The sequence below is a fragment of the Alosa sapidissima genome, chromosome 13 (assembly GCF_018492685.1).
Source record: "Alosa sapidissima isolate fAloSap1 chromosome 13, fAloSap1.pri, whole genome shotgun sequence".
Lineage (NCBI taxonomy): Eukaryota > Metazoa > Chordata > Actinopteri > Clupeiformes > Clupeidae > Alosa > Alosa sapidissima.
Window position 1 is genome coordinate 23070623 of NC_055969.1, and position 26327 is coordinate 23096949.

At 41.9% G+C, this 26327-nt stretch overlaps 2 protein-coding genes across 2 annotated transcripts in view; both read right to left on the reverse strand.

Annotated features, from left to right (window-relative positions):
* Positions 1-10135: 10135 nt before the first annotated feature.
* prnpb (prion protein b) lies at positions 10136-25263 on the reverse strand. Its single transcript, XM_042058886.1, has 2 exons — positions 25095-25263; positions 10136-12574 (listed from the first exon to the last, which is right to left on the reverse strand). Exon 2 carries the CDS (start codon positions 12565-12567, stop codon positions 10825-10827), a length of 1743 nt encoding a protein of 580 aa, XP_041914820.1. The 5' UTR covers positions 12568-12574; positions 25095-25263; the 3' UTR covers positions 10136-10824.
* A 70-nt stretch (positions 25264-25333) lies between these two features.
* Positions 25334-26327, reverse strand: part of si:dkey-81j8.6 (serine/threonine-protein kinase 10) — a 15367-nt gene continuing 14373 nt past the window's right edge. Inside the window, exon 18 of the mRNA XM_042059942.1 lies at positions 25334-25632. Within this exon, the coding sequence (XP_041915876.1) occupies positions 25495-25632 (138 nt within the window). The 3' untranslated portion in view covers positions 25334-25494. The remainder of the gene's footprint in view (positions 25633-26327) is intronic.

Here is a 26327-nt window from a genome sequence, read left to right on the forward strand (position 1 = left end):
TGTCATAGGCTAAAACCTGGCAACCCAAAACCCCAATTAGGAAGCGGGTGCCAACTGCACAGCCTGAGTCTCGTCGTAAGCAAGCGCCAAGCGGGCTAGTTGAATGGCCTACTCCAGAAATAGCTGTTGTGAAATTGTTGGGAATTTAATTAACACATCACATAAACTGTTATTGAGTGTTGTTGATACACTGAACGTTCCCTCGGAACCAAATCTGACAGCAAGCAGCTTTGGAGTTTTGGAAATAGGCTGCAGGCAGGCAGCTGGTGGATACATAACTGGCATGCGTAAGGTAATGGTAAGGTAAAAGCAACGACCAGTGAAACACGTGTATGAAACGTATTAAATATGCAAACACAGATCCGGTATAAACACTGACGCCCCCCCCCCCGAAAAAAATCTCCCTACATACAGACACATTTGATAGACATTTGTAGCGCTCAATAAATGGCTCTCGGCATTTGTAAACCACGTTTAAAATACGAGAAAATGAATGTGTAGTTCCCAGACCCATCCCGATGGGGTTTGGCGTTAGCCAGGCTACTCAAGGCTAGCCAGGCTACTCAAACAACTGGTTGAACCTGTTAGCTTCTGGAAATAGACCCACAATACTAGAAATGTAGATGAAGGATCGCTATTTGCCTTTCCTTTAGGGTCATTCCATGTCAGTTCAACCAGGGCCCACGCACTTAGGTCTCAAAAAATTCTGAAAAAATTACCAGGTGTACCTATGTTACCCAGGAGACACACTGTAAAATTACTCTTATGTAAGATCAATACTTTCCTAGATACAGCCAGTTTTACAGGGGGAGGGGGGTGTCGATTTTGTCCAGCCTCTTTTTTTTGTCAAAGTTCACAAGCTCACAGCGCAAGAACTAAACCATGTAGGAGGCTCAAATTTTGCATGCTGGTACATAAATAGGAATAGTATGTAGCAAAATCGTCACGTTTGGTCTGGATAATCCTGCATGGTCATAGCTGTCCCTCAAAGTTGATACAAATTTTATTGGAGTTTTTGGCTGGGCTCTGTTTAAGCCTTCAGAAGACATATTTGTATTCAACATAGGCTCTTGATTTATTTTCCTTACTGAGATAAGTATAAACACTCTCACAAAAAACAATGAACAGAAAATAAATTCCTTCAGGGTCTGAACAGCAGACCTTAGAAGTCTAAAAAATCATTTTGGTTCTCATTTTCAGAGCACCTAAACACCTTGTGGGAATATACAAAGATTTTTTAAAATATTTTTTTCTTTATTCTCCATGATCTTTTCTTTTTAAAAACACCAATTTGACTTGTCTTAAGCAAATCTTTCTTTTTCACTTTCCACCCTGAACATGGGCAAAATGCACCATTGACATCAATATGTTTTGTATAGAGCTACCACAGGTTACTCTATACAACCACAGGTGGCAGTGTGGTGACTCTTTTCTCTGTCTTTGTAGTGTTTCACACGTAGTATGGTTTGTGGTAGTGATGGCGAAACCTTGAAGCTTTCCAGCCAGATGTGCTGAAAAATTGTTAATTTCTCAAGGCTTCGAATACACCCTAGGACGCCTACTAGTCAAAATAAACCCCAAAAAATCCAAACACAAAAGCAACACAAAATGCGCCATAAGTACACAGGCGTTAGTGCAGGCCACCCTCCCCCCCACCCCCCCCATCAAATACTGTATACTATATACTATACAGCTCTAGTTCTCCCTACCACCAGACAGTAAACTGTTGCAAATTGTGTGTTCCCATCACTCTGTCCCTTTCGTTGCTCTGATTGGTTTTTGGCCTCTCCTATTGTCCGGAGGCATTTTGATCGGCGTCCGTTTGTATTAGGTATTAGGGCCACACATGAAGGACATATTTTCTTTTTTGCCATGACGAGATTAAACTAGTTCTCATGGACAAGTCAAGATGAAATGTTGATATTAAAGTCAATATGATATTTCAACTTTATTCTCGCAATGTCGAGTTTAATGTCAGCATGTCGAGTTTAATCTCGTCATGGCAAAAATATTTTTTATTTTTTTATTTTTTCTTCATGTGTGGCCCGTTGTAGAGATATGTTATCTAAGTGTGTCTGTACAAGAAAGAAAATCTCAGATGGATAATTGCACAAGATTCTAAGGTGGGATATATCAGAATGTCAAATAAAACATGGCTTAAAGATAGTAAGTAAGTAAGTATATATACTTTTTTGATCCCGTGAGGGAAATTTGGTCTCTGCATTTAACCCAATCGGTGAATTAGTGAAACACAAACAGCACACAGTGAACACACAGTGAGGTGAAGCACACACTAATCCCGGCGCAGTGAGCTGCCTGCTTCAATGGCGGCGCTCGGGGAGCAGTGAGGGGTTAGGTGCCTTGCTCAAGGGCACTTCAGCCGCGGCCCACTGGTCGGGGCTCGAACAGGCAACCCTCCGGTTACAAGTCCAGAGTGCTAACCAGTGGGCCATGGTCCTTTGTTCCTGCTGTGGCAACAAAGTCCTTAGGTTTAAAGGGATAAGAGGCAATTATGGGCAACTAATTATTGATATGAATTACTATCAGGGGTGAAAGTAAGCCGGTACTGGCCGGTACGGAGTACCACTAAAATATTTGGAGAGGGTAGGCTACGCCGTACCGGAAAGAAAACTATACTGTCTCTGAAAAATATAGCACTTTCAGCATGACAACACAACTGCTAACGTCAAATTACCAGAAGCAACACGTTTCCCCCACAATATATTTCATATACATCGTTCTGAACTGTATCTGAATTGTGTCTAAACCTCCCGTGCAGCTGGACAGACAACAAACAAGCTATAGCGCGCGTACAGTAGCCTACAGTAATTGCGCCAATGTGCACTGGTATCCAAAGTGTTTTAGCAGACGGACGTTTCTGGGAAAGTCTCCCAAATAAAAAAAAACATACAGGCTAAAGAAAAATATGTTGATGTTTCAATAGCCTATTCTGGTTTTATGTGTGCAGAGTTTTGCTGGAGAGACAGGAGACAGACAGCGCGTGTACGGCTTAACCAGATCTTGCGCAGCAATAATGAAAGTGTTTTAGTGGACAGAAGTATGTTGCAGTCTCCCAAACAAAAAGGCATGACTCAAAGAAATGCGTTTTATGATATACAGTAGCCTATATAAAAAAACGATTGGAAGTGGGAGCGAGCAGAGTAACTAGGCTAAGTAAAAAAAATAAATGTTGAAATTGAGTGTTTGCAATTTATTCATAATCAAAAACAGATACAGGTGGGTTAAAGAGTGATACTAGAGGTATAAGAAGTCCTAGTGAATGCTTGATAAGTAGACTATAATACAGTAAATAAACAAATAAATAAATAATAAATAATTAGGCTAAGTGAAATTTTCGGCTCGCGCTCTGAGCGCATTATAACTCTATATCATAGTACCACCAAGAAATAAAAACTACTTTCACCCCTGATTACTATAAATGACTAACCTGACTCTCGCCAGATGAATTTCGTTCCGCCTAGCTCCACTCACATCCATCTGGGATCGCTTCCGTTGAGAGTGATTTCGGCACCAGATTTTATGGTAGAGCCAATCAGGACACAGGGCGGGAGTTTCATAGATGTGACGTAGCGTAGAAGCGACTGTGAGACTGTTCTCTGCGTCACGGGTTGGCTTCGATGTGAGTGGTTGAAGTAGCACGTCAATAGATGACGGACAAGTGGCTTATCCAATCATATGCAAGAATTTTTGATAAGGCCCAGCCTTCTGAAACACCACTCCAATGGATCAATCCCAGATGGATGAGTGGAGCTAGGCGGAACAAAATTCATCTGGCGAGAGTCAGGTTAATAAATGACTGCTTGATGAGAAAAGTTCTAATTTTTTACAAAGCTACGTGAGCAGCATGTCATATAATGATTTTGTATATTGAGGTAGTGGCTGGGGACTGGGCCTTACATGTATTGCACTTAACGAGACAACTAGGTTGTTTTAGCATGTTTGAGTAGGGAAGGCTTGAAACTCATTGGAACATCACACAAATATCATCTTGTGTAGCCTACTGACACTTTAATTTCCCATTGATATTAAATACAGGAATTCGAAATAGCCAATTTAAATAAGGATACCATAAGAAATGGAAGCAATGACAATTTGATAACATATAGGGCCCTATCGTGCACCTGGCGCAAGGCTTATTCTTATCTTACACTCAATAAAGTGAGGAAATATTTGCCATCCGCTGCGCTTTTATTAAACCTTGCGCCCAGGGGTGTGGCAATTAACGACAGAAGGTGTGGTCTGGCGCATGATCTAAAAATGGCTATCTTACACCCTCTAAAAATCATTATGCCACTGACCAAGAAAAACCTGGTCTATAGCGAAAGGCGCATATAAAGCACAGCTGAAGACACACTGTCACGAGATATAAGCAGAAACTCCTCTGCAGGATAAATGTGACTATGCAAGGTGAAACCAGTCGCTTTGCACACAGTGCTATTTTGAGAAAATCTACGATAAACAAACCTACAGGTTAAAATGTCAAATTTCACGTTTTTTCACATAATTCCACAGTATACAGTCTACACTTTCATATTGTGAACATGTATACTGTGCACATATACATGTATATGTTTTGACTGTTAAACCCTAACTTTATTTAGGTGAAGATTTACCATTTTATGACTGGACAAAGCGATAGGCAGTCAATGTTCCAACCAATTGGATTTTGTTGTTGAGTGGCGTGCTGTACCTTGGGCTAACAAACAAATTATATTGCTTATCATGAAACAAAATGTTTATGTTTGTATATTAAGCAGTTTGTATTAATTACCCAAAATTCCCAGTTAATTCCTGTAAATTCCCATTAATTCTCATAATTTCCTTTAATTCCATGAAGGTTTCCAACTTGGAATATTTCCAAAATTCCCCAGCTTAACTTCCCATGGAAAGTTTCTGGAAAGTTTCCGAAGATTTACTGGAAATGTCCTGCCCCTTTGAAACCCTTTGCTTTGTCCCATTTTCCTGCATTGCTGGGAAGAAAGCATTTACACACACCTCCTCTCACTCACTCACTCACTCTCCAACACAGAGAGAGAGAGAGAGAGAGAGAGAGAGAGAGACTTCACACAGGAACAGAGCAGAGGCTACAGTCAGGTAAGAATGTACATCATTGAAACAGTTTTTCCATAATAAACGTATTTTGCATTATTGTAAATAGGATTGTGAAATTATTATGGATTTTTGTAAATTGGCCTTAAAAAAGGCCAATTAAATGTATTTAGATTCCATTTATAAAAGCAGTAAAAATTGAAATATCCAAGGGGGGTGAATACTTTTTATAGGCACTGTAATTGAACGCCGGTAACCCTTCATGGTGGGTTTCATCACCAAGGGCGACGAGACTCAATACAGGTTGGAGGTCGACCTTCTGACCACGTGGTGCAGGGACAACAACCTCCTGCTGAACGTCAGCAAGACCAAGGAGATTGTTGTTGACTTCCGTAGAGGTCACACCCAACACCTGCCACTGACCATCGACGGTGCTGTGGTGGAGAGAGTGAGCAGCACCAAATTCCTGGGGGTGCACATCAGTGAAGACCTCTCCTGGACCACCAACACTGCATCACTGGCGAAGAAAGCTCAGTACTTCCTTCGGAAACTCAGGCGAGCAAGTGCTCCACCAGCCATCATGACCACATTCTACCGAGGCACCATTGAGAGCATCCTCTCCAGCTGTATCGCTGTGTGGGGCGGAAGCTGCACTGAATACAACAGGAAAGCCCTGCAGCGCATAGTGAACACAGCTGGAAGGATTATTGGTGCTTCACTCCCCTCCCTGAAGGACATTTACACCTCCCACCTCACCCGCAAGGCGACCACAATTGTGAGTGATGCAAGTCACCCCGCTCACAATTTGTTTGATCTACTGCCCTCTGGGAAGAGGTACAGAAGCCTGCGCTCCCGCACCACCAGACTCACCAACAGCTTCATACACCAGGCTGTTAGGATGCTGAACTCTCTCCCCCCTCTCCCCCCTCCACCCTTAGCTACATAACATCCTGGACTTTTAGACCCACAATGGCTGCCTTGCACTACTCCACTTGCACTACTCCACTTGTACACTTGCACACTTGCAACTTGTTGTTGTTGTCCTGTTGTCCTGAACACTTCTGAACACACTTCTGCTGCTCTTACATAACTTGCACCACTATGCCACTTGCATACTTAGGTCAAACAAAACTACCTCAGCCATTTATTGGCCTGACTTTTGCACTATTATATTGACTGTCTACTGTATGCACAATTGCACAATTTCTACCAAATTTTGCTGCTCTTATTTCTTCATTGTATGTGCCTTCTTATTTTTACTTTTTATATCGTTTACTTGAATGTTATGTTTGTCTGTGGACCTAATTGGTAAAATATGTCTTGTCTCCACCGTGGGATAGTAGGAAACGCAATTTCGATCTCTTTGTATGTCTTGACATGTGAAGAAATTGACAATAAAGCAGACTTTGACTTTGACTTTGATTTTACAGTTCACTAATTACTAAGAATTTACCTAGTAAATATATGGTGAGCTTCTGCACACTGCCACTTGCCATTTGAAGAAGAGTTTCCAAGTGGCACTGTTGTGTTTCCATTTTGTCATTATTCTGACACATATACTGGTGGTTTCAGACTCCACACACTGCAGCAGGTCATAAGGAAACACACACACACACACACTTTGTGTATTAATGAATACCCCTTCCTCTCTTGCCCCCTGTGCTATCCAGACATGCTGGTCCAGAGTAAACTGCCCCTCCTGTGGGCCGGCCTGCTGCTGACCACCACCCTCTGCCCCAGCGCCCAGGGCAAGCGTGGAGGCGGCTTCCAGGGCAGGGGCAAAGGCGTGGGCATGGGCAGCAAGGTGCCCTCCTCCCAGAGCGGCAGCTCATACAAGCCACTGGCAGTCGGGGCGATCAGTGGGGCAGCCGTCGGGTACAGATCCAGCTCACTGGGAGAGAACAGCTACAGACACAGCTTACTGGGAAAGATCAGACACAGGCTCGGCTCACTGGGAGAGAACAGCTACAGGGACAGCTTACTGGGAGAGAACAGCTACAGGCACAGCTTACTGGACAGGAACAGCTACAGGATTGGCACACTGGGAAAGAACAGACACAGGCTCGGCTCACTGAGAGAGAACAGCTACAGGGACAGCTTACTGGGAGAGAACAGCTACAGGCACAGCTTACTGGACAGGAACAGCTACAGGATTGGCACACTGGGAAAGAACAGAAACAGGTTCGGCTCACTGGGAGAGAACAGAAACCTTTTTTTCGGCCCACTGGGAGAGAACAGCTACAGGCACGGCTTACTGGCCACGAACAGCTACAGGCACGTCCACTGCTTACTGGGCAAGGGCAGCTACGGGTACAGATCCAGCTCGCTGGGCAAGAACAGCTACGAGCACAGCTCACTGGCCAAGAACAGATCCGGCTCACTGGGCAAGAACAGCTACGAGCACGACTCACTGGGCGAGAACGCCTACGAGCATGACTCACTGGGCAAGAACAGCTACAAGCACGACTCACTGGGCAAGAACAGATCCAGCTCACTGGGCAATAACAGATCCGGCTCACTGGGCAATAACAGCTACGAGCACAGCTCACTGGGCAATAACAGTTACGAGCACGGCTCACTGGGCAATAACAGTTACGAGCACAGCTCACTGGGCAACAACAGCTACGAGCACCGCTCACTGGGCAATAACAGATCCAACTCACTGGGCAACGGGCCTCAGTCAGAGGGTCCATATCCAACCAGAAGGGTTCGTGCCAAACGGCAGCTGGGTCCAGGACAGACATGATCTGACTTTAGAACTATTCCGGAACCATTCTAGAACTACTACGGAATCACCCCATCCTGATGAAAGCTATTGAAAGAGTGTGTGAAAAGTACAGCAGTGCAGAAAAAGTGGCAAATCTTTAACATTTATATTTGCTTCACTATAATAGTAAAACATTGCCATGAAGCAATTATTTTGCCTATTTCATAACTTGTGAAAACCAATCCAACCAATCCAAGATCTATATCATTAACGTATTTTTGTAAAAGTTGTATGAAACTATGAAAGTTGATTTGTTGTATTAGTGATGTTTTGAAATGATTCCTTGGGATTAAATGTACGGGTAATGTGAAATTCTCTGTTGTCTGTCAATTCTTTGATGTTGTAAAATAAGTTACAATATATTCTGTATTATAACCTCAAAAAAGAGTTTACATCGCACACTGGAGGATATCTTTTTGCTGATTTTATTTGTGTGAACAACAGGTTTCGCAGTTTGCCTCTTCAGTGAAGAAGTCATCTCAAGTGGCCTAGAGGGCTGCAATGTGGTCAGTTCAGAGATACTTGTTATCTGGCAGAAATATAAAACAGTATTCTAGCCTCTGTACCTCTGTGCCAGTGCTATTCTGATTGTTCCCTAAGAAACTAAAAGGTCTCAGCTTTCTAAAGAGACCAAGCATTTGATTGTAGGCCAAACTAGGTGGGAACAGTGGCCTCTGAAGTAGGCACAGTGCAATTTCAAGGGGGGAAAAGCCTACAAATGCCCATCCCATATGAGAACACATTACAGATGGAAGGAATTGACACTTTTCTCCCCTTGAGTGGTAAATGTGTTCGAGGTAACTAAAAAAAATAAACTTAAAAAAAAAAAACTAAAGACATAATCTATAATAATGACAGGAAATAGCTCTGATATTTTTTTTAAACTGCTTTATTATGGGGGTCATACAGAAGCTGTATCATAGTCTAAATACATCATAAGCCTAGGCCTACATGAATCAAGAGGAATTTCAAAGGATTCATGTGACAGAATAGGCAAAGATTTGCAAAGACAGGCAAACCAACACCTTTCGATCATTTCCAGTTACTGAACATTTGAATTTGAACAAGCAAAAATATTTGAGCAAGGACAATATTGGGGATGATGAAGAATGGCTGTCTAACAGTACCACTGGACGCAGGTACAGAAGAGATATTCCACATTTACAGACAACCAGCACAAGTCCACATCAACGTTAACTTTTGACCTTTGACCTTGTGTTGTAAATACAGGTTTTTAGTATCTTCATGTATGCCCCCCCCTCCCTCCCCAATTACTCTGTTTTATTTTTTATCAGGAAACTAAGTGCACTTATGTGGAAGTGTAGAGAGTTAGCCTATACACCAGAGTCTGCCTGAACTGTAAATCATGAATCATCTAAGCCACCTACATTTAAACTCATTTTGATCTAAATTATAATCAAAATATTACAGGTGTGAGATGAGTATTTAGTGAGGAGTAGTGATTTCGATATTAAAAGAGACATTAGCATTCGTTACTACCATATGTCGTTGGTATACCTGTAAGCAGAAAAGCCATGCAATCATGACAGCACCTTAGCAAAATATGCAAAAAGTAGTCTCTAGCACAGCGGAAAAGTAGAACATGTTGTGGAACCGAGTGGTTCTCCTGTGTTCTAGCAGGAGTGTGGTGCTTGCTTAATGAGAGTAAAGCCATTGACAGAACATGTGAGAACATGCGCTCTGCGTACTCCGTTGTCACATTGAGTATACACCATGCATGCCGTGAGTGAGATACTTCATATCTCTGCCTGTTTCCTTAGGCTCTGTATATGTTAGGAGGCCAGGGCTTATTATGGTCTATATGCTGGAATCATCTTCCGACATTCCTAAATCTACCAAACTAGCCTTTATCAGTGTATTATTACACGGCTCTTCAGAGTTCTGCAGAAAGTTCCATTCATATGAATGGGCCTTCCCAAGGTTCGGAGGTCTGTTAAATCTATATCATCACCGGCAAAGTATATAATCACCGCTGTCAATGGCAACGGGTTTTGTGTTCGTTTGGTGCTGTTTTGTTTTGTTTTGGGTTCTGTTCTCCCTGTCGGCACTTATTTTCTGATAATTACCGGCGGACAATACATTATCCCTTACAGTATATCCCAGTATATAATGACCGCTGTCAATGGCAACTGGTTTTGTGCTTCTGATTAACATCTTTCATATCACTCCGCAATGGAATTTCATTGAAAGTGAAAGTCAGCTAGTAATACGTTGCCACACAACACCTGAAACTGTCAAGTTCTATCTGTGTGGCAAAATTTATTTTGTTTTTTTTTGAAGCAAAAACCCCTCCACTGTGCGTGGGGTTCTGTTCGCCCTGTCGGGACTTATTTTCTAATAATTAACAGCGGACAATATATTATCCTTTACTTGTTAACTACTATGATTAATGCATTATTATCATTGTTACATCAGTAGCACAAAAATACTATGAGACAGCAATCCGTTTCAGCTGCAAAACCACATTTTTCAAAAATACCACAAGACAAGACACAAGTAAGGAACACCTTATAGGTAAAATAACTAAAGTCCATGTACGTGATCAATGTGAACATGAGTGACACTAAGGATATGGGGAAGGCAGGGGTTCATTAAAAAACATTACGTTCATGTCAGTGCAGTTTTGCAGAGTGGAATCAATGCAATAACATAAACATAGAAACCCATTAATATCAATAAGTCAAACTGAACACAACACTTCAGGACAACGTGCCCTCAGACTTACAACCACTTCATGCTGGCTGAATCATCCATCCGCAGAGTATATCATGGAACAATACACACACACACACACACACACACATAGTGTATACATATATACAGTACATATTCTCACACACACGCACTCTCTCACTATCTGACACATACACTCTCGCTCTCATACACATACAGAGAGACACACACACACATTCTCTCTCTCTCTCTCCCTCTGACACACACACACTCTCTTCTCACTGCCTGCTTCCTCACTGCAGTAGGACGTTGCTGCAGAGCAGCATGATGGAGGTGGTGAGGAGCAGAGCGAGGGGTCGTCCGCTGGTGTCGCCGTGGTTGAGTGGCTCCTGGACCTGGCTCTGCTTCTGCAGGAACTGCTCCGAGTACGCCATGTAGAGCTCCATGCAGCGCCGCGATTTCAGCTGGTCAATCAGCGCCGGGTAGCCCACCTCCACGATGCTGACGGTGTCGTGGTCGCCGTCGGCAACGCCGCGCCGCCTTCGCCTGACGCCCACTGCCGTGCCTGCATCCGCCTCAGGAGCCTCAGACGCCACGACGCCACTCTTCTCTGGGTCAGTACTGCCCAGAGTGCCGTTAGCGTTAGCATCTGCAAGCAGACTGCTCATGTCTAGATCTTTACGAGTCTCACTAGTTCTGGAGGGCTGATTGTTCTGTAGATTGCTTCTGTCTGGGTCTTCCTTTCTCTCTTCGGTGTCTAATAGCTGATCGCTCTGTAGATTGCTCTGGTCTGATGGCTGATCGCTCTGTAGATTGCTCGTGTCTGATGGCTGATCGCTCTGTAGATTGCTCGTGTCTGAGCTGCGTCCGTCCTGCTTGAGGAGGTCAGTGCGCTTCATGCAGCTCTCCATATACTGATCGTACGGCTGGAAGCTCTTGTCGGCCTTCGGCGGAGTTTTGTAGACGTACTCACGGTAGTCGTTGTCGTCTGTGGATCGCTCGCCGTAGCGCTCGTACATGTAGCGGTTGTATTGCTGCTCCTCCATGGGGCTGCGGAAGCCAAAGTGGGGCCGCGGGAAGCGTCCGAGACCGTAGCCCACCGCCATGCCCGCCACCGCCCCGACGCCTGCCGCCAGCATGGCCTTCTTGGCAAAGCCCTGGGACTTTTGGTTGGGCAGGTAGCCGTTGCTCTGCACGGAGCGGGCGAAGGAAGAGCCGCCCGTGCCGCCATAGCCGTAACCTCCTCCGTACCGAGGGCTTAGGATCTTATTATTTGGGTTCCAGTTGGTATGCCCACCACCCCCATACCCACCCCCATACCCGCCTCCATACCCGCCTCCATACCCTCCCCCTGCTCCAGGGTACTGTTGGTTGGGGTACCCTCCAGCACCAGGGTACTGTTGGTTGGGGTACCCGCCTCTACCCGGGTACTGTTGATTGGGGTACCCTCCAGCACCAGGGTACTGTTGGTTGGGGTACCCGCCTCTACCCGGGTACTGTTGGTTGGGGTACCCTCCGGCACCAGGGTATTGTTGGTTGGGGTAACCACCCGCTCCGGGGTACTGTTGATTCGGAGTCCCTCCTCTGCCTGGGTACTGTTGGTTGGGGTACCCTCCGGCACCAGGGTATTGTTGGTTGGGGTAACCACCTGCGCCGGGGTACTGCTGGTTCGGAGTCCCTCCTCTGCCCGGGTACTGTTGGTTGGGGGAACCACCCGCTCCAGGATACTGCTGGTTTGTGTTCCCGCCATAACTGGTTCCTCCCCTGCTGGGGTTCTGCTGGTTTGTGTTGGTCCCAGCCCCCGGATAGGTACCCCCTTTGGGGTAGGGGTTTGGTTGGTTTGGCTGGGCGGGCTGTCTGGGGTAATTGGGCTGGGTCTTCGTCCTAGGTGAGGTGGACGATGGTTTGTTGGAGGAGGACGTTTTGGTTTTGGAGGAGGATGAGCTCTTCTTGCCCCATGCCCACGCTGGGTCAGTCAGCAGCAGCACCAGCAGAACCAGGGGCAGAACTGGCACATGACACGCCCGTCTCTTCATGGTGGACCTAAACATGAACACACACACAAAAATAATCACAACGATTAAAGGTGCAGCCGGCGATTAGAAAAGAAGATGTATTTGTTTATTTTTATATCTAAATTTATAACATATAATATATTTTAACAAAGGACCAAACGAAACACCTCTTCCTTCAGAAAGAAGAGAAACTCCAAACTAGGGCTGTCAATCGATTAAAAAAATAATCTAATTAATTACATACTCTGTGATTAATTAATCTAAATTAATCGCATATATGATTTTTGCTGTGAAAGTATTTTAAATATTTAAATTCAAATGAATCATTGAATAATCAGCATTAGTGACATTAAAGTTCAAAAACTCTTTTATTATTATTTTAATAATGGCCATAATAATCTATGATATGACCTAATATGCTGAGGAAATAAATTCAAAATTGCTTCGGAAAGAAGTTTTTTTTTATCACATACATTGCAGAGGACTTTATTTTAATTAACACTTTATTTTTTATCAACACCATCAAGCCGTTTTTGAAAAGTAAATGTTCCAATCAATGATCTAGGCAGCACATTTTCTTCTCTCTCCTTCATTTTACAGTCTAATGGTTACTGACTACAACGGCTCGGGGTCAACGGTCATGTGAATCGATTAATCTGTGTTATTTTTTTAATCAGTTATTTTTTCTCAAATTAATTAATCAAAATTAATCAGTTATTTTGACAGCCCTACTCCAAACATGTTTTTTGTGTCTCCACACTGCTATCTCTCTCACTCTCATAGCAAAACTACACCTCCTGTCTAGCTTTTGCACTTTTTAAACGCTGTTTATTTGTTTACCTGTTTACTCTTTACTTCTGCACTGTTTACCTGTTTACATTGACTGCACTGCACTGTTTACCTGTTTACATTTGCTCCTGCACTGTTTCACCAATGCCTTTGCACTGCTAACACCCAAAACTGCCCAATATATTTATTTTTTTTATATTCCGCTAAATGACAATAAAGTTGAATCTAATCTAATCTAAAAAAAAAGCATGACTCTGGGGGGGAGGTTTACCAGCGTACAACCCCAAATCAGAAAAAGTTGGGGCGTTGTGTAAAATGCAAATGAAAACAACAATAATATACAAATCTCATAAAACCACATTTAGCTACAAAAAGGACAAAGACAACATTTAAAATGTTGTTGTAAATGTTGTATGTAAAATTGACTATCTAATGGAAAATATATGTTAATTTTGAATTTGGTGCCTGCAACATGTTTACCTCTGTGCTGCTTCACCTCTTCATTTAACACCATTCTCATGTTTAGAAATTGAGGAGACCAGTTGCTAGAGTTTTGAGAATTAAATGTCCTATTTCTGCCTGATATAGGATTTCAGCTGCTCAACAGGTGTAGGTGTTCTTAATCATGTTTTCATTTGATTATGTACCAATTTGACAGGTCTGGACTGTAGACACCTGGACTCTACCTCTATGGAGAAACACTATTTAAATATGTACAGAATTCATTTTGGCATTGTTTTCCTGAAATATTCCAGGTCTTTCCTGAAAAAGGCATTGCCTGGATTGCAGTATATGTTGCTCAAAACCTGTATATCATTCATAATCGATTGTCCCTTGCCAGATATGCAATATCTCCATGTTGTAACACTAATGCACCGCCACACTGTCATAGATGCTGGATTTTGAACTGAGCACTATAACAAGTTGGATAGTTGAATAGGCCTTCTCCTCTTTAGTCCAGATGAGTCCATTATTAAAATTGATCATTTTGATTGGTCTAATCACAGGACATTTTTCCACTTTACCTCAGTCCATTTTCAATGAGCTCAGGCCCAGATCAGTCCATGTTAAAGCAGCTCAGGCCCAGATAAGATGGTGGTATTTCTGTATCATTTCTAAATACCATTTCTTCCTTTGCATGGAAAAGTTTACACTAGCATATGTGAATTTAGCATCAAACTGTGCACATATACAAGGTTTATCGGAAGTTTTCCTGAGCCCATACAATGATCTTCTTTAGAGAAATAGGTCTGGTTTTAATGCAGTGCCATCTGAGGCCCAAAAGACCATGGCCATCCAATATTGTTTTTCAGCTCTGTTCCTTCTTTGTAAAGATTTCTCTGGATTCTCAGATATTTTATTTATTTTTTCATAATATTTTAATGATATTATGTACTGTAGATGATGAAATCCCCAAATACCTCGCAATTTCATGTTAAGAATCATTATAATTATATTCTTTCATCATTTGCCCACACAGGTTTACACAAAGTGATGAATACCTTCACATCTTTACTTCTAAGGGACTTTGCCTCTCTGTTGCTTTTTGATACCCAATCATGTTTCCAGTTAGCCTGGAAAATCCAGACCCTGGTAATCTAGAAAGATTGAGGGTCTGGCCACGAACAATGTAATGGTGCCGCCCCTCGGCCCAACTCGAGGGGCAGCACCAAGCATGCATTTGAAAATCTCACTGCAAGCAATTGGATAACACTAGACCAATGTTTACTCTGAATGATTCCGGACTTCGACGCAATTGGATAACACTACGATCAATGTGTACTGACCTCCAACGTTGCAGCGCTGTCGTCATCAGTTTAGCTCGACTCTGGCTCGCCTATATCAGATACGCCGATTTGATTGGTTTCACGGGATGCAAGGGGTAAAAGTAACGTGCATCATTGTTCATTGCCAGAGTGTCTTGCAGAGACAATTCCATTGTGCTCTCGCGAGAACTCTGGATTTCCAGGGTAGTTTCCAGTTACCCTAATTAGAAATATTCCTCCTTTTGTTTTCATCATTACACAACTTTTACAGCATTTTGTAGCCCCCGTCCCAACTTTTTTTGAAACATGTTGCTGGTATCAAATTCAAAATATCGATGAAATAGTCAAATTGGTTATTTTCAACATGTGATATGTTATCTGTGTCCTTTTTGCATCTTAATATGAGTTCATGAGATTTACAGATTAACAAATTTTGTTTTTATTTGCATTTTACACAACATCCCAACCTTTTCTGATTTGGGGTTGTACATACTGCACAGCTACGGACCAGCTGGCTACCGTTTCATCATGAAGAAGCAACAGACTGCTGAGAGCCCAGCTGTTTACCCAGGGACCACAGACGCAAATTAGCTGTATAACTCTGGCACAGGAGTTGTGCTGTACATAGCCCCTGCAAAATAAACCAATAAACCTAAATCTAAACCCAACCTTTAGCCTATAAGCCCCTAGAAAGGTCCTCCCATTGCTCCTAAATGGTGACTTCGATTTCAATTTTTTAACCTGAATATTAGCAGCCAGAATTTGTGAGGTATTTTATAACTGTATTTTGGGAAGGTGAGTTCATTTGAACTTTAAATGCTGTAATTATTGTTTTGCTTTTCCGAATGAAATGTAGGTCCTCCTATGTTGGACTTCAGGCATATAATTGTACTTCCCTAGGAACACCACCAGGGACTAAAGAGGCTGTACTTTATCTCTCTTTCATGTTTCTGTCTTTTCTCCCTCTCTCTTTCTCTCACAGTGTCTGGTAGTGGGTTGTTTCCTGAACTGAATGGCTCCCTTTATGTGGACAAATCTATTCAAGGCCTCGCAGTGCTGACAGAAAGTAAATTCTCACAGACAGAATGAGCTTTGTCGATTAATTGTTTGAGACCTACAGGGAAATTATGTTTTGACATACACTAGGGTGACCACCGCCTCTGGACAAAAGGACCAAAGTGTCTGCTCATAGGCTAGAGAAGAAGAGTTTGATAGTCATAAGTGTTTAAAGCAATTGAATTAAACATTCAACATAAAATGTTAGAACCTTGAATTGTTGCAGAACGGAATCTTTTTTTTTTTTTTTTAAGTATATTTTTTGGGCTTTTTATGCCTTTAATGATAGGACAGTGGAGAGTGACAGGAAGCGAATGCGAGAGAGAGCAGGGGTGGGATCCGGAAAGGACCACGGGGCGGGAAACAAACCCGGGTCGCTGGTGTACGGTGCAGGAGCCACAGCCAGTTGCGCTGCAGCTGGGGCCCAGAACGGAATCTTATGTTAGAATTAAGCAATAAGTCCCGAGAGGCTGTAGGTTACACTGATTCTACAATAGCTAAGGGGCGCTGTTAACCCCCTAGCCTGGGTGCCAGCCGAACTTAGTCCCGCCCACAACATTTGAGGTCGGGAAGTTCGGTCTGGCATTGCTCCGTTGTGGAGTAACTATGCTCGCCCAAATCTGGCGGACCAATCAAATCGGGCTTTACGATGATAGACAGGTGAGCAACAGCGCCTCGTCTATCACGTCATCTGAGCGTGCTTGTTTGCAACAAGCACACAGATGGCTTCTAAGACCCCATATGGAAAATGTATATTATTTCAATGAGGTCTTATCACTGAAACGATTATTTCTGAAAACTTTGGCCAAAGTTGGGATGTGGGAAAACTAATGGTTTCACTTTCATCAAGGGAAAACAGCGTATTGCATTGTGACATGTTGTTCCCTCGTTCGTTTGAAATCTGATTGACCACCTGTTCGGAATTTGCGACAGCCTTTCCTAGCTGTTTATAACATGTTTGTAGCATATCAGTCAACAGAATCATTTTTAAAAACAGAGGGGATATAGGCTAGGCTATCAGTTTTTTCCTAATACCCTACTAAGTATCTCTTAGATTTCACTAATGAGTGTTAGGAGATATTGTAGGAGATATTGACGGCACAATAACTTTTACAAAAGACCAGAAAACAATATTAAGGCATTTGTGAAGAAGAAGGATGGTTTGTGTGTTCTTCCTACACCTCACGGTAAGCTATTTCGTTGCTTTGATTGGTTAGGTCTATCCAATATCCCCTGTATCGGTTGAAACACGCCCCATGATTACGTCCCAATGGGGCAGTATCAGACTCATATTCTGACTAGAATTGAGTATGGCTATGTCAGGCTAAAAACGCCCCTTAGCTTTTGTAGAATCAGTAACCTACGGACTCGATTGGCTTATTGCTTTTCTAAAACTGTTACTATAAATACCTCTGCAAAGTTTCATAAAGTAAAGGCACAGCAACTAGAAATATCGAGTTATTCCTAGATAATCATTCTTCGGCTAAGAAATCCTGTATATTTCCTCTATCTGAATCAGTGGCGATTCTAGACATTTTTAACAAGGGTGGCACTAGTGAGACACTGATTAATTCAAGGGTGGCATGAGGCAAAACATCCAGATAAACAGAAACAGGCTCAAGATGTGAAATTAGCACAAATACATTAGGAAAACCAGGCACCAAACACCATCCTCATAAATTGAAGGACAGAAAAACACAAATACCTTACTCTCACATAAAATTCCTTTGTATTTGAATAAAATGCAAATACAAATAAACAAACATATTTAAGTTAATTATCTAAGTTGATCTATCACTGGGCTATGCTGTGCTAAAACAAATTCCATCATAGGGATATTAAAATATATTCCATTCTATTATATTCTATTCTATTAAATGAAGATATACAAATATACTCATCCAAGACATTTTCCCCCACAATAACTTATACTATCTACTGTATGGCCATGTATTATTGATTTTTAATATTCTATTGATATTATTGTTATTATTACTATTTTGATTAATATTGAGGATCATATTGGCCTATGAGGATCCAGGGGTGCTGTTAAACATACCATTTTAACGCAGTTTGGGAGGGACAGAAATACCTTAACAGAGCAAGCAGGGCTCACCTTCTGTCTAACTCAGCTAGTGAAGTGATATGCAGCTATGCTACCTGCATATCACTTCACTACTTGACAGTACCGCTGCGTCAACGTTACTTCCGTGATTTGGGAAAAGCCCGTAAAAGTCCTGGCAGGAAGCATGCATAAGGATGTAGATCCAGGAATTAGTTAACACTAAGTTGTAAACACTTTGGGGAAAAAATATTTAAAAACTGGATATACCAAAAAACGTTGATGTAATCGCTTCCTGCCAGGACTTTTACAGGCTTTTCCCAAATCACAGAAGTAACGTCGACGCAGTGGTATAGTAGCAGAATGTAGCATCCATCAGGCAAGTGTTATTTAAATAAACTCCGTTTTATGAGTAAAGAACATAGTTGTACTACTATAGTAGTTTCGTACCATTCAGGGCATTATTAGTGGGGTAATTTACGAGATAAAAGTTGGTACCATTATGACTGCAGAAACTCATTAGTTTCTGACAGCGCTACCCGACCAGGGTTTTTTATTTAAGCAATAGGGACCAATAGTGCAGCAGATTAATGGCATATTTCAAGAGAATCGTTGAAATTGGTATAAAAGCATGACATTTGGCACAGATACTCTCTAAGGGTCACTTTTTCACTCTCAAAGCCGCTGGCCACCCAAAAATTCAACATGGCGGCCATTTTTTCAAGATGGCCGCTATTTCTGTCAAATGTCATTATGTCAATTGTTCAAACAGTGATGTAGGCATACCATTTTGTGAAAATACTCTTACATTACGAATGTTTTTTTTTTTTCGAAAATGTGCTTGTCCCTCAAAAATTCAAGATGGCAACCATTTTTCAAGATGGCCGTCATTTCTCTTGAATCCTATCAATTTTTCAAATGGTGATGCTATCATCAAATTTGGTACAAATATTCTTCAAGGAACATTCTCATGGAAAATGGTGTGTGCCACTCAAAAATTCAAGATAGACACCATTTTCAAGATGGCCACCATTTAGGTCAGAGCTCAATTTAATGTGTTAAGGAAGGTTTTGTTTAATACGCAGCTGCCAACCCTCATGCATTCGATTGTAGTAAGAGTTTGTGAAGCCAATCAAATGAATGAATCTCACTCTCAATGTGTGAGAGTTGGCAGCTCTGATTTAATAGAGTGAATGTCATTACACAACCAGGGCACACTGGTGACTTCACTGCTGTGGAACTCAGCATGGGGTTCAGTGTCAGCTGATCTAGTTTTACTTAGAATGTAGTTCTTGACTAGTAGTAATAGTATTGCTAAGTTTAGTGTCCCAAATGCTGTCTAACAGCCCCTCATCAATTAGCTAGTAATAGATGTAGTTAGATAGCCGCACCTGAATTGACAGGTTGTGCCAGCGCGGGAGAGCCGAGCCAAGGGTAAGCTGGGCAATACGTGACTTTTTCATGTATGCTTACCTGGAAGGTGTACAGATCACACGGGACTTAAATGGCACTGGATGAATGATTAGCTAGGTGTAGGTGACCCGAACCTAGTTGTATCCCATACTTAAATGTGTACTATGTCTATGATTCAGGTGGTAAAAGGATAACCCCTCGGCCTTAATCAGACAGCAATCCCCCAAAATGGCAAATGAAAATCCCATGTCAGCCAAGAGATCAACTGATTGGATGAAATCTTGTCTTTGTCAGACAGACACAAAGGAACCCCTCCTATCACCACCTACCCATCATGTTTCTTAACATGATGGCTATAAAATGATTGCCACCAACATTCCTTTTCTTTTGACAATAGTGACCTGGAGATCCTTGAGAAGTTTGTGGTCCTGCTGTATGATCGATCAAGCACAGCTGTTAGTGTAGATTAGGCTAGATTTAACATCTTTGCCCGAAAGTAGAGGCCATATGAAGCCATTCCTCCAATAAGGGCAGCTCTGCTTCAACACACTAAACATGCTGCATATGGGGTCAGGCAACCCAGTTTCAGCCAGAAGCAGAGAGTCCTGCTGACTGGGGATGGAAAAATCTTGGTGAACAATGGGGGGTCTTCTGGACAGAAAATGCACCAGTTGCACAAAGTTGCGAACATCTAGCCAAGTGTGGCTGCAAATCAGAGTGCCGTGGAAGATGCAAATGTTTTAGATTGGGTTTCACTTGCTTAGAACTGTGCAATTGCAAATGTGAATAAAAAAGTAAGTTTGCAGTGGGGGAGAGCCGATTTCCTTATTCTGGACCGTGATGTACAGTATATGAACACCTTCCTGGATATGTTGCCCCCAATACAACACTTGCTGACTGCCAAGCAGGGAGGCATTGGCTACCATTTTTAACAGTCTTTATTATGACTTGTATGACTCGGCAGGGCACAACCTCTCAATCTCAGGCTGGACACTCTAACCACAAGGCCTTTGAGCTGGTAAAAATGTGAATAGAACTTATGTTATTTTTTCAATCCTTCCTTTTAACTCAGTCCCAACAGAGTACACTATTAAAGCAACACTCACCTTGAAAAATTACCTTTTTCTAAAAGTGTGGCCGATAGAATATTTTTGCTAACATACATGTGTGCATCAGTGTACATACTACCGAAATGACGGCCATCTTGGAAAAGGTCTCTATCTTGAATTTTTTATTGACCATCCAGTTTTTCCAAAAAGTGGCCTTAACAGAATATTTGTGGCATATTTTCTGTATCAGTTTTTGGAAACAGTGGCAATGAACATAGGACAGGAATGGCAGCCATCTTGAAAAATGGTTTCCATCCTGAATTTTGAGGAATTTTGAGTGGCACATACCTTTTCCCAAAAGAGTGTTCCTTGAAGAGTATTTCTGCCTAATTTTATGCTTGCATCACCCTTTGAACAATTGAAATGATTAATATTCAACAGGAATGGTGGCCATCTTTAAAAATGGCGGCCATCTTGAATTTTTGAGGGACAAGCATCTTTTTCCATTAACATTTCCTTTAGAGAGTATTTGTATCAAACTGTATGCTTAGATCACTGTTTGAATAATTGATATAATAAGCATTGAATAGCAATGGCAGCCATCTTGAAAAATGGCCGCCATATTGAATTTTTGAGTGGCCAGCGCCTTTTTCCAAAATAGTGGCCCTTAGAGAGTATCTGTGCCAAATTTCATGCTTCTATACCAAAGTGAACGATTTTTTTACTAATCTGCTGCACTACAAGGGAAAACAGGTTCTGGGAGGGTGTTTGGCTCGGGGTCATGGTGCAAAGGACCCTAGGGTGAAATTACTCCGAACCATCGCTTTAACAGGTTACAGCAACCACATTGCCCCTGTCATATGCGTGTCTCAGACGCAGCTCGAACCGCACTGCAACCATGAGCCAGCTAGAGAAATGAAAAGGCACCTACTTTTCCCGCTTGACACAAGCGCTTCCGTACAGATATACATTGAAAAGACAGCTGATGGTCTTAATTTGTGTTTAAAAGGAGAAAGTGGAGGTCACATGAAGGTTTAAAAGGAGAACACTTGTGTCTAGGAGTGACAACAAATGGGCCAAAATGAGGAAATGTATTTGCTTATTGGCCTATTCCCATTGGGGAAGGGGGATTTGGGTTGCTGACAGTAAAAACATCAACAACAACATGCCACAAGCAGTCTTTGCTCTTAACGGAATGGCAGATGGTGCTTTCATTGGTTTAATGAATGTCACCACTGCCACTGTAACAGTAGCACAGACACGAATGCTTTATGTGCAGTTTATGACAGTTGCTATGAATGTGTTATGAACTCACCCGTCAAGTAAAGTGTTACCTAAAAGGACTTGACTTGACTTGACTTGACATTGCCTCTGTCACGTCTGCAGAACGGCTTCATTGTGTGTTGGGCGTAGTGTGTATCGTTTGGGCGTAGCCTCGTTGATACCAGACCCTTCTCAATTGAGAGTGGGTCTGGAAAAGGTTCACTGACTTACGACTTCCAGCAATTGTATACGCGAGCCCATGTTTTAGGGACATTGGAAATGGGCTTCAATGACCTCTTGGCCAGACAGACCTGCAAAGCAAATCCCAAATTTGCAGAAAAGTATTCCCAGGATAGTTTATGCTCATCAGGTCTGGAATGTCATAATTTTAGGGGCAAGGCTAGGCCTTCGGTTGGGCATATTTAGCAAAGGTCACATGCCAGGGCATCAAGACCGAACTTTACTATACATGACCAGTACATATATGGGGACCTGAGAGACTACTTTAGTGATTGGCTGGAAACATCAATGCCTTTTGAAAACCACAGAGGAAAACACATTTTTCATTCATTTGCATCATTATGTCTTATGGCCAACACAACATAAGAGGGAGAGACAGACTACAACATTAATTCAAATCAATAGACACATTTATTATTATAATCAGTGTTTCATTGACTTTGTGGCGGCCCACCACAATATCAACATTGACCACCACACAATGATTTTCCTGGTTGTACTAAATTGTGCTTAAATCTGGTTAGAATCATAACCACACTGCACTAATTTGTTAAAAACTGTTGCATTCAGGATAATTCTGCAAACCTACCACCACAAATAGAATGTAATTATGTGGGAAACACTGATATTTAATTATATATAGATGCCAGCAAGAGACTTTGTTAAATAGTTGGAACAATTGCAATGCCTTCGTCTTTTTAAGACTGATCTTAAAAAGTTTTCTGTTGATGATATAATTTTTGTCAAAGACTTGGACTAACTGGATAGACTACTGAAGCAGCAAAAATGTAGGTGATCAAATCAAAACCCAAGGCCTAACCAATAAAAAGCTTTACCAGTTTAAAAAAAGCAGCGTTGTGTGGACGGGCCTAAGTTAAGTTGCTGACTGACAAAGCACACAGGTTAAATTGTTGGCGGTGTTCCAGTAATTTGTTGTTTTGCAGTCTGTCATTTAATCATTCTATGTTGTCTTTTAATTATTAGTTTTTCAATATTTTTAACGACTTCCCTTATGCTTTTATGTACTATTACCTTGTATGTTTTATGTTTTCTTTTTTATTCTTTACTTTTTGAACTATTCTTTGACTATTGCCCTTCTATTCTTTTATTTACTATTTCTGTTGTTATTTGCTATTTCTGTTTGTATGACCTCTGTTTATGAAATGTGCTAGGCCTATCTAAATAAACTTGACTTGACTTGACTTGAATACAGACTGACTCATCTATTTGCCTTTTATGTCGGGCCACAATCGATTTATTATTCCATTACTTGACGCAAGAGTGTAATGGCCTGTTAAATAAAACTTAAAATGTCATGTGGATTTTGGGAATGTTAAATCGTCTGATGGGAAGTGGTTTACCCACATGATCTAGGGCAGTTTCTCGAGCAGACATGGTAAAATATAATATAGATGAGTTGTTTGCAATATTGAACAAACTTGTATGCAAATCCAAACAGTTAAGTATAATCTATACCAGTTTAAATCATATGAATCCTCTGACACAATAAGCAAGGTGCAAAGACAATAAGCAAGGTGGTTCAGTGAGTAGGCCTATTGTGTACAGTAGGCCTAATATACTGTTGAAGTAGGTCTACTCTTTTCTCTTTTTAGCTAGGTGGTCCGTGAGGGTTTTTTTTATTGGCTAAGTGGTCCTTGGTTTGAAAAAGTTTGAGAGATACTGATCTAGGGAATACAAAGGTGGAGGAATTCACAGACTGAGGCAATACTCTGAAGCATCATGTTGAATCCACGAAGTGAATTTATATTTCCCTCCACAACTCAGTTGTGCTATAACTAAATGCAGTATCTGTACAACACATCAGAAAGTATCCTAATACAAATTTGGAGAGCACCATCTTTCTTCTCACATCGTTCCCGAAGGAAGCAACCTCCCCAGGATGATGATGGGACACTTCAGACCATCACAGCATCACATCACATCACATCACATCATATCCCTCCGAACACTTTGACTGTGTAGGCTACTTCACACTACTTCACATCAAACGCCTGAAGCTACTATGGGCAGTGATATTAGGCTATGGTGTAGCTGAATAGGTAAGAGGTATTGATTTCATATATAGCCTATGACTTTAGCTGCCTCCATTACCATACTGCTCTGCTGGGCTGACTACTACCTACAGCAGCATTACTTTGCAGAAAGAGAGTACGTTATTATTATTAATAATAATAATGTTATTATTATTAGTAGTAGTACTAGGCTACTACTACTACTGCTACTCCTTTACTATTATACTAATAATAACAAGGGTGTTGTTGATACTGATGCTTATGCATTTGATAGTCGGAGGACAGAAATCCTTGAAAAGAAACGCTTAAAAAAAACCTCGGCGGTAACACTGTTACTAATGCATCATAGCCTGGAAGTAAAGAACTGGCTGTCATCGCCTTAGCCTAGACTCGTGTGTGACAAGTTGACAACAGATGGTAAATTCATGTTGTAGGCTGTGCGTTTATTTGTATCCATAACATCATCCTCTCAATATGGGAAAACAGTGCTATTTAAACAAGCTCGATGGTAGCCTACCAGCTGATCATAAGATGGCGTTCGGATAGGATACGCAGGAATAAGGAGCGAATTGACTCAACCTCCCCAGAATCCCCATCGTTCATTATGCATCAATGTTTCCACAACGTAATTTTCTTTAGCTGTAGGCCACTCTATACCTTGCTGTGAGAACGCGAAAATAACCAAATACGGAAATGAATGATCTGGAAGTGAACGTAGTCTACTAAATCCGCCCTGACTTCTGGCAGGCAAACATGGAAACATAAGGATGCTTAGAGACCTACAAATCATATCGCAGCTTCCACTGTATTCGTGGCGTATTCCACCATAATTATATTTTAAGAATAACATCATAGTGAACATTTTTCACGAACCTACCTTATACTGTAACGAAGGCTACGAAGGAAATCCGATGTTTAGGCTAAATGTCCATCCAGTGGTAAGAGTCCTCCGCACTTGTCATGTCATTGCCCAGCCTGGACTGTCTAGGCGTGGTTTCCCCGTGAATCACGACCGTGTCACGGAGTGATTCGAATATCTATGTCGATTATAGAAACGACTAATTTAATTTAAATCATCCATAGTTGGGCAATTTACTTCCAAGCAAAAGCCCAATGTTTAATAGATTCATAAAACAAAATATTTATTTACATATTCATAATATTTCTGCATTTTCATTCTTTGTTTTCAGAGTGTGCCTATGAGTGTGTGTCTGGCTCAGTATGTGTGTGCATGTGTGTCAGAGAGTTCTGTAGGTAGACTGAAGTATAGTCTTGGATTAAGAAAAACTGAGACTGGGGAAGAACTTTGGTCGGCGTGCTGCAGGTCTGTTCTCGGGTTCACTCCCTCGTCTCGTGCCAGTGCCACGACCTCCCTCCTTCTCCCTGCGCCGGCGAGCCAGGTCCTCCTCTAAAGCCTACAGAGAGAAAGAGAGAAAGAGAGGGAGAGAGAAAGAGAGAGAAGGAGAGGGAGATAGAGAAAGAGGGAGAGAAAGAAAGAGAGAGAGAGAGAGAGATGAATAATGAAATTAGCTTGAAGACCTGAATCTACCTTTTGGTTTGAGAACATTCTGATCTCTTTGTGCATTTTCATTCTATCCCCCCTGTGTATTCTATCCCCCCCTGTCCCATACACATATACTCCTTATTTGTCCAGTGACTTTCTCCTCCATCTCTCTAGTATACCACCCCTCTTCCCTGCAAACTGACATTTAGTCAGGTTACTATCACAAAAACCTATATAGCATATGACCTCCTGCCACTAAACTGCATCTCTCTCTCTCTCTCTCTCTCTCTCTCTCTCTCTCTCTCTCTCTCTCTCTCTCTGTGGGTGTGTATGTGTACATGTATGTGTGTGTGTGTGTGTGTGTGTGTGTGTGTGTGTGTGTGTGTAAAAGGGGGCAGGCAGAATAGGAGTCATCCCATGCTCTCTTTGTGTGTGTGTCTGTGTGTGTGTGTGTGTGTGTGTGTGTGTGTGTGTGTCTGTGTGTGTGTGTCTGTGTGTGTGTGTGTGTGTGTGTGTGTGTGTGTGTGTGTGTGTGTGTGTGTGTGTGTGTGTGCACTTCCATCGTATGGAGAATCAAACCTCTGCCTGGCATTGTGTGGAGATGAA